Here is a 14,016-nt window from a genome sequence, read left to right on the forward strand (position 1 = left end):
CACAATGTCTTCCTCTGCATCGTTGTCAACAAGAAGCTCGAGTACGGGATTAATTGTATTGGGCTGGAGTATTAATCCATTCACAAAAATCATGACAAGATATCTTCAAATTCTCAATGTTCACACAATGGATCATTATTCTTGTAATAGAAAATATTTTCACTTTGGTTATCTTCACAAACATCAGCATTGCTTGGTATTACCTGAAACAGCACAAATAACACAGGTATTTTATAATTATATACATATAAAAAATATTAATCAATGTATAATTTTTAAAAATAATCATTCATCCATCAAGATACATGAAGAACTGATCACGTAATTTTTTTTTTTTAATGTAAGGGTGATGGTGGAAGCTCTGTTGTGAGAGGACGAACAGTTGTTGGAATTATTTCATCTGTATCGTGGAATTCACATGATCCAACTGTTTACACTCGTGTTTTTGGGTATCACAGCTGGATTGAAGAAATGAAACTTGAAATATAATATTTGATTATGAAAAAAAATAGGGTTTTCACAAAAATTGCGAAAATGTTGATAATAAAATTTTTGGAACAGGAGCAATACGTGTTTCTTTTTTAACGTAACATCTTCGTAATACCACTATTATTTATGAAAAAATTTATAAAAAATAAAGAACATACACACAAATAAGACACGTTTTTAAATTTTATGAAATAAACTGTTTTAAATATTTACATATTAATGTCGAAAAAAATAATGTGCTTGTTTTTAAAATGAAGATAGCAAACGAAATATTTATGATTTTGCGATAAGAAATTAAATAGATTCGAATAGATGAGTAAATAAAATTCAAAATATAAATAGCTGATTCCACGCGAATTTAGTAGTTACTTGATAACATTTCAACCGAGTGATTAGATAAGAAAAAAAAATAATAATTATGGGAATTTTTAAAACTCGTGAACGAACAATATTTTTATTTCTCATCAGCATTTGTTACTTTGGGTTGAGCAATATTTTTATTTCTGGTAAATTAACATTAATATATTATTTATTTATTCATTTATTTATGTATCATCAAAATAAGCATCAATTTGTTCACTTATAGTTATTTTTACATCAATCTTTATCGACTTATTAATAAATATTATTCGTAGGTGTAAATGGAAGTTTAGCAAAAAAAGTGTATGGTGGAAAGGTTGTAGAAATTCACAAATATACACAAGTTGTATCAGTACAATTTCGAAATCAACATATTTGTGGAGGTGTTATTATTTCCAATAGACACGTTTTAACTTCGGCAAGTTGTGTTTTGAATGAACTTAATGTGGTATATGGAAATTTAAAAATATTGACTGGAACAAAAGATTTGTTATTTGATAATGGAGATACATTTGCGAAATATTATGAAGTCGCATATGTTATATTTCATCGTGATTATAAGCCACGAGATGCTTGGAAAAATGATATTGGTAAAGTAGATATTTAATAACGGATTCATTTGATTTTTTTAATTGTTTTTTATTTATTTATCAGCAATTCTCAGGACAACATCCAATATAATCTTCAACAGGATGTCTTCGCCTGCTTCTCTGGCAACAAGAAGTTTGGGTACAAGATTAATTGTATTGGGCTGGAGTATTAATCCAGTCACGAAAATCATGACAAGATATCTTCAATTTATCAATGTCCAAACACTGGGCCATTATTCTTGTAATGAAAAATATTTTCACCTGGATTATCTTCACAAGTATCAGCATTGCTTGATATTACCTAAAACAGCACAAATAACACAGGTATTTTATAATTAATAATCAATATAGAATTTCAAAAAAATCATTAATTTATCAAGATACATGAAGATTTTAATCACGTAATTTTATGTAAGGGCAACGGTGGAAGCCCTGTTATTACAGGACAAAAAGTTGTTGGAATTATCTCATCTCAATCTTGGAATCTGCATGATCCAGTCATTTATACTCGTGTTTATGGGTATCAAAAGTGGATTGAAATAATTATACTTGAAACATAATCTTCAATGTGGTGAAAAAAAATATTTGATGAAAATAGTATTTTACAAAATACGAGAATGTTGATAATAAAATTTTGAGAAAATAAGCAATATGGTTTTTTTTAAACGTAATACCTTCGTTATGTCATGATTATATATATTATTTAAATTGAAAAAAATTATAAATTTACGAAATACTAGGAAAAATAAGAATATTGCTCACAAATAAGACACGTTTTTGAACGTTATGAAATAAATTGTTTCAAATATTTACATTAAAAATATGCTAGTTTTTAAAATGAAGATAGCATACGAAATATTTATGATTATATGATAAGAAATTAAATAGTTTTGAATGGATGGGTAAATAAAATTGAAAATATAAAGAGCTGATTCAATACGAATTTAGTAGTTACTTGATTACATTTCAACCGAGTAATTGTCATTGTTAGACAAAAAAAAATAATAATTATGGGCATTTTCGAGACTTGTGAACGAACAATATTTTTATTTCTCGTCAGCATTTGTTACTTTGGGTTGAACAAAATTTTCATTTCTGGTAAATTAACATTATATTATTCATTTTTCAATCATTAAAATAAGCATTAATTTGTTTATTTATTTATTTTTATATTCATGTTTATCGATTTATTAATAAATATTATTCGTAGGTGTGAATGGAAATTTAGCAAAAAAAGTACATAGTGCAATTGCTGTTGAAATTCACAAACATCCACAAGTTGTATCTGTACAATTACAAAATCAACACATTTGTGGTGGTGTTATTATTTCGGATAGACATGTTTTAACTTCAGCAAGTTGTGTTTTAGCTGATCTTCATGTGGTATATGGAAATATAAAAATATTAAGTGGAACAAACGATCTGTTGTTTGATTTTGAAAGTATATTTGCAAAATTTTATGAAGTAGCATATGTTATATTTCATCACAATTATAATCCACGAGATGCCTGGAAAAACGATATTGGTAAAATAGCTATTTAACAACATATTCATTTGACTTTTTTAATTATTTTATATTTATCAATTTAGCAATTCTGAAGACAGCATCAAAGATAATCTTCAACATGATGTCTTCTCCTGCTTTACTGGCAACAAAAAGCTTGTCTACGGGGCTCAGTGTGTTGGGTTGGAGTATTAATCCACTTACAAAAATCATGACAAGATATCTTCAATTTATCAATGTTCACACAATGAACCATTATTCTTGTAATAAAAAATATTTTCACTTTGATTATCTTCACAAACATCAGCATTGTTTGATATTACCTGAAAAAATATATATAACACAGGTATTTTATAATTATATAAATATAAACAATACTAATCAATATATAGTTTGGAAAAAGTATCATTTATTTATCATATATTCTACCGTATATTTTAGGGTGATGGTGGAGGCCCTGTTTTTAGAGGAAAAAAGGTTGTTGGAATTATTTCATCTGTATCTTGGAATTTGCATGATCCAACTGTTTATACTCGTGTTTATGGGTATCAAAGCTGGATTAAAGAAATGAAACTTGAAATATAATATTCGATCGAGGGAAAAAAAAACAATAATCTCCAGTGTAGTAAAAAAAAGAAAAATAATTAATGAAAAATACGATTTTACAAAAATTACGAGAATATTGATAATAAATTTTTGAGAAAATGAGCAATATGTTTTTTTTTTTTAACGTAATACCTTTATAATATCACTGATATATATTATCTAAAATAAAGAAAATTATACATTACAAAATAATAGAAAAAATAAGAAAAAGACCCACAAAAAATACACGTTTTTAAATTTTATGAAATAAATTGTTTCAAATATTTACATATAAATGTTGAAAAAAAAATGTGCTTGTTTTTAAAATGAAGATAGCAAACGAAATATTTATGATTTTTGCGATAAGAAACTAAATAGATTCAAATATATGAGTAAATAAAATTAAAAATATAAAGAGCTGATTCAACACGAATTTAGTAGTTGCTTGATAATATTTCAACCGAGTGATTGTCATATAATATTAGATAAAAAAAATAATAATTATGGACATTTTTAAAACTCGTGAACGAACAATATTTTTATTTCTCATCAGCATTTGTTACTTTGGGTCAAACAATATTTTCATTCATGGTAAATTAACATTAATATATCATTTATTTATTAATCATTAAAATATAAGCTTTATTATATTTATGTTTATCGAATTCTTAATAAATATTATTCGTATAGGTGTGAATGGAAATTTAGCGAAAAAATTATATGGCGGATATGATGTTGAAATTGACAAACATCCACAAATTGTATCCATACAATTTCGAGAGAATCATATTTGTGGTGGTGCTATTATTTCCAATAGACACGTTTTAACTTCGGCAAGTTGTGTTTTAGCTGATCTTCATGTAGTATATGGGAATATAAAAATATTAAGTGGAACAAACGATTTATTGTTTGATTTTGAAAGTATATTTGCAAAGTTTTATGAAGTAGCATACGTTATATTTCATCACGATTATAAGCCGCGAGATGCCTGGAAAAACGATATTGGTAAAGTATCTATATTTAATACGTTTTTATTTGACTTTCTTAATTGTTTTTTATTTATTTATCAGCAATACTTAAGACAGCATCAAAGATAATCTTCAACATGATGTCTATCCCTGCATCGTTGCCAACAACAAGCACGGGTTCCGGATTAATTGTAATGGGCTGGAGTATTAATCCATTTACGCAAATCATGACAAGATATCTTCAAATTCTCAATGCTCGTACAATGAACCATTTTTTTTGTAATAAAAAATATTTTCACTTTGATTATCTTCACAAACATCAGCATTGTTTGATATTACCTGAAAAAACACATATAACACAGGTATTTTATAATTATATAATCACAATATTAATCGATATATATAAAATTTGGAAAAACTATCATTTATTTATCATATATTCCAGGGTGATGGTGGAAGCCCTGTTTTAAGAGGAAAAACACTTGTTGGAATTATTTCATCTGTATCTTGGAATTTGCATGATCCAACTGTTTATACACGTGTTTATGGATATCAAAACTGGATTGAAGAAATTACACTTGAGACATAATTTTAGGTGTATAGTTGAAAAAAGAAAAATATTCAATAAAAAAAATACGATTTTACAAAAATTACGAGAATATTGATAATAAATGTTTGAGAAAATAAGCAATATGAATTTTTTTTTTTTTCACGTAGTACCTTTATATAATATCACTTATACATATATAGTCTAAAATAGAAAAAACGATACATTTACAAAATAATAAAAAAAATAAGACCTACAAAAAAGACACGTTTTTAAATTTTATGAAATAAATTGTTTCAAATATTTACATAAAAATGTTGAAAAAAATAATGTGCTTGTTTTTAAAATGAAGATAGCAAACGAAATATTTATGATTTTGCGATAAGAAATTAAATAGATTCGAATAGATGAGTAAATAAAATTAAAAATATAAAGAGCTGATTCAACACGAATTTAGTAGTTGCTTGATAATATTTCAACCGAGTGATTGTCATATAATATTAGATAAAAAAAAAAATAATAATTATGGGCATTTTTAAAACTCGTGAACGAACAATATTTTTATTTCTCATCAGCATTTGTTACTTTGGGTCAAACAATATTTTTATTTCTGGTAAATTATCATTAATATAATATTCATTTTTTAATCATTAAAATAAGCATTAATTTGTTTATTCATTTATTTTTATGTTCATGTTTGTCGATTCATTAATAAATATTATTCGTAGGTGTAAATGGAAATTTAGCAAAAAAAATATATGGTGGAAAAGATGTTGGAAAGTACAGGTTTACACAAATTGTATCAGTACAATTTCAAAATCAACATATTTGCGGGGGTGTTATTATTTCCGATCGACATATTTTAACTTCAGCAAGTTGTGTTTTGAATGAGCCTAATGTCATATATGGAAATTTAAAAATATTAACCGGAACAAAAGATTTGTTATTCAGTAATAAAGATGTATTTGCGAAATTTTATGAAGTCGCTTATGTTATATTTCATCATGATTATAAGCCACGAGATGCATGGAAAAATGATATTGGTAACGTAATTATTTAATAAAATATTCATTTTACTCTTTTAATTATTTTTATCAGCAATTATTTTCATCAGCAATTCTTAAGACAACATCAAATATAATCTTCAACATGATGTCCAGTAGTGCTGTCCTGACGACAGAAATCTTGTCTACGAAATTTCGGGTATTGGGCTGGGGTATTGATCCACTTACCCAAATCATGACAAGATATCTTCAAATTCTCAATGTTCGTACAATGAACCATTATTTATGTAATGCACAATATTTTCATATGGATTATCTTCACGAGACTCAGCATTGCTTGAGATTACCTGAAACAGGAAAAATAACACAGGTACTTTATAATTACATACAATGAATTTATCTTTTAACAATAAACATCATCAAAGTTTAATCATGTAATTGCTTAATTCATCAGGGGAATGCTGGAAGTCCTGTTATGCTAGGACGTAAAATTGTTGGAATTATTTCATCTCTATCTTGGGATTTGAATGATCCAGTTGTTTATACTCGTGTTTATTTATATAGAAGCTGGATTGATGGAATTTTACTTGAAGCCTAATATTTAACCGTAAAAAAAAAAAAAAATCATTCCATAAATACAATTTTAAAAAAATATTAACAAATATTAAAATTTAAAAAAAAAATGCAGTTTTTAGTATTTAATCTTTGGCAATATTAAAAAAAAAGTTATAACAATTCAAATATTATTATTATTTTTTATCTTTTTATAGAAACACTGTATTAAATTTTTCATGTTGAAAATAATAAAAATTAAAAAAAAATATGCGACAATTGTATTGCGTGATATATTTAGAATTATTTAAATATTCATACATTAATTTTTATTCAAATATTTAGAGAACCTGATAACAAATTATTATCCAAAACTTGATAATAAACCTTGAAGTCAATTTTGTTAGTTTCAGAATGTTGGCTATGCTATATTTTTAAAACCCGAGCAATCTATATATTTTTTTTATCAACGTAATACCTTCGTCACAGCTTCAACGTTATAACCCGCTTAATGTTTATCTGAAGTAGTTTCATGTGACCAATTGCCTATGTGATATATTGATTTATATATTACGTCATTAAAATTCACTATTTTTAAAACGCCTTTTTTCACAATTAATTATTGACTCGACTTATTGTTAAATTCAATATTCATAAATTGTAATCTCGTTGAAGAAAATTCTTAATCTTTTCAAAATTTCTTCTCGAAATTTGGCTGGAAAAATAATTTTCTAACAGAAAAAGTATTTAAACCAGGATAACTACAATAAGTCCAACTTGATTACCTGATTCAAGTTGAAAGAAATTTTCATCTTGCTCAAAAAAAAAAATTGAAATTATTATCAAAAATTTATACATGAATATCGCGCAGATAGTATGGAGACTTTAAAAATATATCTTTTTGAATAAAAAAAACGCCAATCGATCCGTAATACAATTAAGTATATAATACAGCTTGTCAAATGATAAATTTTTAGTTCAATCGATCTTGCTTAGCATACGGGATGTCCCAATGAAACCACTCAATTTTTATCACGTTACAGACTTTGATATCCGGGTCACATACTCACATTATACTCACATTCTCATGACATTCTGACAAAGATGTATACCCAACAATTTTCCTACAAAATATATGTAATTTATCGGATATAAATAATAATTATACCACACTATATAAACGTCATTAACTTGATGCAAATAATTATATATCATGTTTAATCGAGCTTTGTGTATTATGCATGTTATTTTAATTGACATGTTCAATTAACGTATTCACTTGGTTCTCTTCAAATTGATTAATTATTTCTACAAACATTATTAATTAATAGTATAATGGTATTCTAAAAGTTTACGTAATTTATTTTTATTTCAAAAAAAAAAAAAAAGAAACAAGTAGTACAAGTCAATGTAACATGAAACTTTGAAAAAATATAAAAATAATTTTAATATACAAGTACCATATGTATCCTCATATACTTGTACATTTATTTTAAAATAATATATCAATTTTATTTTTCAAAGGGTCATCCAGTGTCAGGGTCATGAAAATTTTTAGTGAGCTTGCATAAATAAAATTCAGAGTTAGCAAATATATGCTCATGAGACGAATCGATTTTACAGATAATCTTTGTTATTTGATGGGACGTATGGGATGTATATATAAAAGTGGATATTAAAAATAATATGAAAATAAATGCAAGTTAGTCCATGAGCACTTACCAGCAAGTGCAAGCGTATGGACAAGGTAGACATATAAAAAGAGCAAAAGCTTCAACAACGACCTTGACCTATGTGGTTGTTCACGCGCCGGCGTAACGTCCCTACTTTTTACGTTTTGCACAGTAACTTTATTACTTTTTTTATTTTTTATTATTTAAATATATATATATATATTTCAATGGAGTATGCGATAGACACTTGCTCGTGAGCTTTCATCCCGCGTGTTACCAACAAACAAACCCCGTTACTTTCCCCAATTTCTATTACTTATTAGAAAAGTTGAGAGAAACTTTTTAACAAATAATAAATTTCTAACTGTTGCATTTTTATTCAAAATATATTATTAATATAATTTGTTTTTTATTTATTAATAAATTAGTATTTTATTGTGATTTAAAGTGTTTTTTTTTTGAAAATTTAAAATGCTTTTGTGGATTAATTTGAAGCAATTTATATGATGAATTTTGCAGAAAAAATATGCAGGTAAGTTGATGAATATATTTTAAATTCAATTATTTCTATTTTTATTTATTAATTTTAGAAATTTAATTTTTATATTAAAATAATTTACAACTGTAATTTAATATAGCAATAAAATTTATAATAAAAAATAATTCAGGAAGCAATTTATCAATGAATATTTTTTGATAAAACTTTGATGTTTTTTTATTTTTAAATTTATGATTTTTTATTATTATAAAATTAATATAATAAAATTTTATGAGCTGGAAATTCATTTATACTATATTGGCACATCTCAGTAAAAAAAAATGTTGAAAAAAAATTTAATTATATGAAGCAAATTCTATATCGTAAAAGAATATTTTGCATATTTTTTTTTTTTAATTAAATAATTTTTTTATCGCAATACACAAAATGAAATAAATTTTTTAAATATTAAATTTTATTTTTTTCATTGAGTCAAATGAAAAGTGTCACTTGTTAATTTACTGTTAAATTTTAAAAAGCCGATTTTCAATGATTCTCAAGTTTATACTCACACAATGTTAATATGGTAATTTAATACTCTAAAGACTTCAAATTGCTCATTAAAAAGTTTTTTTTCTCTCTCTTTTATCAATACGAACTTGAAGCCATAAACGAATTCATATTTGCCAGCTTATTTACCTTCCTCTCTTTCAGCCAGACAAACAAATTACCTCAAAGTTTAAAAAGAACAAATAAATCAAATTAAAAAACAAAAAATCATTTCAAATTATTTTCTTTTATTCAAATTTTCATTTTAGTTTTAAAATTTAATTTATAATATTATTTCGTTATAAAAATTGACCAAATAAATTAAATTCATGTAATATTTTGTTACAAAATATACAAGTTTTTTTTTTTCCAAGATTTGATGACAATCATTATGGTAGAAAAAAAAAAAAGAAAATTATAAAACTATATATAAATTAAATCGCGTGACTCATCGAGGGTCACATATACAAAAAAAATAATTATCGTAATCGATCTACAAAAAACAGCCTAAATTTTTGAGTTCAAGGTTTTTCCATTTTTAATGATTTAATCTTCAAACAAACTGACATTTTATTAATATGTGATTTCACCAAAAAAATACACTATAATTGGACAGTATTTCATTTTTTTTTTTCAAGTATAAATTTGTAAAATCAATTTAAAAATGAAATAAAAAAAAAATATATTTCGATGTTTGTAAATGTAATTGAAATGATTTATGTATTTATTTAAATTTTTATATAGATATAGAAAATAAAATTTCCAGTAGCTTTTGTTAAAATGAAAATTTAATTTTTTACAAAGATAAACACTTGTTGCTCTGTTGAGCTTCAAAGATACAGTGTATTCAATGTTTGTGTATATACAAGCTCATGTATTGATGTTTGTTATAAGCTCCAGGATTTTTTTTATCACAAATTTATCCTTTTGATATGCCAATTTAAAATTGAAATACAGTGAAATTGGAAAGCTTGTCTAATGGTCTATTTATATGCACACGAGTTTCTCATTTAATCAGGTCAAGGATCAGGTCAATATCCAAATAATAATTTTTTCCCATTAACTTATTTTTATATTAAATATATGTATTTTTTAGCTGAATAAATTACCAGCATTGAAAAAAATAATGAAAAAAGAATAATAATTAAATATTATCATGTCTGAAAAAATAAATATGGAAATTATTATTTTCAATTTTCAAGAGTACACGCAAATTTAATTCTTTAGAAAATAAATAAGGGTTGTTTTTTTTTTCTCTTTCGTCTGACATTGAATACTCGTGTTACATGATCAAGTAACATTCAGGGTGAATTTTAATTTGACATAATGCTTGTGGCATTTTTAAAAGTCTATTTGAAATAAAAAATCAATCAATGTTTTTTTTTTTTTTGTATAAAGATTTTTAACATTTGAAATATTACTTTTTGATATTTTTTCAAATTCATGGTCTATTGAATTGAATGTTATTTTTTTTCGAAGATTAATGATGATGAATCATAATACAATCTTTCTTGTTTTTAATTAAATTCTACAATCATTAATAGTATTTTGATTTTATAATATTTTTACAATAAAATTATCAAAGAATTCTTTGGAGAAGATTTGTCAAGGTCAACTGGAAAATTGCCAAATTTTAAAATGCGCACATTCTTGGCATTGATTGTTTAAACTTTGAAAAAATAAATTGTTATTTCAAAGAAATACATTAGAAAATAGAAAATAAAGTTAAGTTTAAAGACAATCGATTGAGCAAGTTCAATGTCATTTACCAAGTTTAAATAAGCAAAATTTACAATTTTATTATATTACATTATTATTGATGAAATAAAAATTAAATTATTAAATTAAAAAAATTAAAAAATGAGTAATAACATTGACAATTTCATTAATTTAATTTTGTTGTTTTGAAAAATAAATTTACTATAATTTATAATAAATTTATTTATTAAATACCAGATACTTGATTAAGCTAATTAATTAATTTTTCAATAATTTAGAAACCATTGAGAGAGCTGAGCCGGCTATGCCTGGGTAATCACAACAATTCAATTGTTGCTACGACGGATGTCGTTCGTAATGAGCCACCAAGTGGACTGCCTTTGCTTCAAGTATGGCCAAGTGATTCACCCAGAGAACCTGTTGATGGTGAAACATTTATATTTCCTGATAATCATGACAGTATTAATGACAGTGGAATTGAATCAATCCAGGTTAACAAATTGACCTAATTATTTTTAAAAACTATACAAACATAATGATGAATAAATTAATAATACAGGCATCACCATCACCTTGTGGAGTAGCTTGTACAAGTGCAGCAACAAGTCCACAACAATCACGTCGTCCAAGTCTTCTTCATCCAGATCATGCACGTTTAAATTTACATCATTTACATCATCACAGTGGTAACTCTTCAAAACATCCACCATCACCAGATAGATATTCAATTGATGAAGATGCACCACCAGCACCACCAAGTCCATCAAGTTCAACAACAAGTAGCTTGAGATCAATGCCAAGTTCAGCAATTGCTTCTGTACATTCAACTCATGATAGAAGAAGAAGTAGCAGGTATTTTTTTTAAATTTACATAGTTGAAAATTAAAAACAAAAAATCATTTGATTATTTAATGATTTGTTGTTATTGTTTTGTATTTAAGATACAGTATGTTTGATGCACTGGATTTAGAGTATGCTTTATTGCGAGCAGCAGCAAGAGGCTCAGTTGGTCCATATTCATTTTCTGAATCATTACACAAACTAACATTTACTCAAAGTCTTGCATTTCCAGCATTAGCACGTGGTCTTGCATCAAAACAAAGTTTACCAACTAGACGTCCACAAAGACCAACTGAAGATGGTTTAAATGCATTTGCTAAAGTTGTAACAGCATTGGTATTGATGCTTGTTAGTGTACTTGTATTTGGTGTTGTTTATAAATTTGTGAGAACGTGAGGTTTACTGCTGGTACCTGAACGTTCTCATATGTCCAATCAGGATTTTAGAAAAATTGATTCAAGTACCAGCACAACATTTCAAATAAATCCATAATCAATAAAAGACTATTATAAAAATTTTAAATCAATTAACAAAGCTTCATGAAATTTTATTAGATGCATCTTTCATCTAAGTATTTATTTCCATATTTAGCATAAAATAACTTCCATAAAAAAATTTAATTAAACAATATTAGCCATTTTATTTGTGAATGAAATAAAAATATATATAAAATTTTTTTTCATGGATTTTAATAGGTTATTAAATTGACAATTTTAAAAAATAAATTGTCAATAAATTTAAGGATAATATATAGAATAAAAATAAAATTGATGTTCCAACTTAAACGTTCGATAGAAAATTAAAAAAATAATTTATATTAATCTCAATTGCTCTAGGAAAGTAACAGTATTTTTTTGAATAAATAATTTATAATTTTTAAAATGACTCGTTTCATTTTACTGTTTTTCAAATAAAAAATTTATAAATATTATAAATTTTAAATTAACAGCAAGTATTTTTTTATTATATATCAAAAATGATGATATTGAAAATGTTAATTTAACGCTCGAAATGATAATAATTCTTTGAAGACAATCACTATACATATACCCTTTGAAATTTATCTTTTTTTAACTCTCAATAAAATTTAATTTTTTTTTTCCATCATGTTGGTGACCTTTAATCAACTGGGGATATAAAAATATACTGTTAAAAAAAAAAAAGGTGCTCTTTTTATAATTTTTTTTTCATCCAATTTTATTGAAGTTTTCTTGAAAGTTCTATATATTTATAATGATAATAGTTTTATCTCATTTAAAAAAAAAAATCGCTCAAGCTCGTTTACTTTTGTGTTTAAAAAAAAAATGGAAATTAATTTTATAATAATTTAATTTTCCGATAAATATTACTCTACAAGATCTTCCTGAAATAATATATCATATTTTGTATTTATTCTAAGTAATTTGTGTAAAATAAATTTATTTGTCATGTAAATAACATGGTCCTATATGAAAATGTAAATTGTTGTGAATTTGAGGATTTGAAAATTAATTTGCTATTCTGTTTGAGCTTTCCAACTTGCAGCTGTATGTAACAGAAATAAATAAATAAAATAAAATTATAAATAAAAATAATTAAAAATACTATCGTATTTAATTGTTGATAAAAATATTGAAGTAATTATAAAATCAACAGATTAAAAATAATAAAATTATTCATTCAAATTTGACAATGAGATTTTGTTTTTATATAAGAAAAAAAAAAATAAGTAATTTTCCTGTATTGATTATTTGTTTCGTGTCATTCACAAGAATTATTCCACGAGTTTTTTATGACGTAATTGAGACGTATTGTTTTTCTTTTGCTTCCGTCAAGATGATGTCAGGTATTTATGTTTTTTTTTTTCTGAACGTAATACTTCCGTCACAATGTTTATCTAAAAAAAATATACATGATAAACTACCTGTGTGATATATCGATTTGTTCATTACGTCAACATTAACTATTTTTAAAAATACATTTTTTAATATAAAAATTGATTTGTTTTTAAATATGAAACTAGAAGCTGATATTATAGAATTTTTTATAATATCATTTTTTTTTCCCACTATCTTCATTCATCTTATAACCTTTTCCTGTAATTATTTTCATATAATTGGCTCTTTATCTAACTCAAAAAAAATTATTTCATAAAAAATTGCCAGTAAAGCTAAGTGTA

The 14,016-nt window shown here is 24.9% G+C and overlaps 1 protein-coding gene across 1 annotated transcript; it reads left to right on the forward strand.

Annotated features, from left to right (window-relative positions):
* The first annotated feature begins 8,798 nt into the window (after positions 1 to 8,798).
* On the forward strand, positions 8,799 to 12,279 carry LOC122851109. Its single transcript, XM_044150157.1, has 4 exons — positions 8,799 to 8,804; positions 11,297 to 11,509; positions 11,578 to 11,870; positions 11,960 to 12,279. The coding sequence occupies exons 1-4, from the start codon at positions 8,799 to 8,801 to the stop codon at positions 12,252 to 12,254; spliced, it is 807 nt and encodes a 268-aa protein (XP_044006092.1). The 3' UTR covers positions 12,255 to 12,279.
* Positions 12,280 to 14,016: the final 1,737 nt, after the last annotated feature.

The sequence above is a fragment of the Aphidius gifuensis genome, linkage group LG3, assembly GCF_014905175.1.
Source record: "Aphidius gifuensis isolate YNYX2018 linkage group LG3, ASM1490517v1, whole genome shotgun sequence".
NCBI classification, from domain to species: Eukaryota; Metazoa; Arthropoda; class Insecta; order Hymenoptera; family Braconidae; genus Aphidius; species Aphidius gifuensis.

Bases quoted from the DNA above. Each gene is read 5' to 3' on its own strand.
- LOC122851109 (XM_044150157.1), top strand. The intron at 11,510-11,577 runs GTTAACAAATTG...TTAATAATACAG, and splicing joins GTGGAATTGAATCAATCCAG to GCATCACCATCACCTTGTGG. The intron at 11,871-11,959 runs GTATTTTTTTTA...TTTGTATTTAAG, and splicing joins GATAGAAGAAGAAGTAGCAG to ATACAGTATGTTTGATGCAC.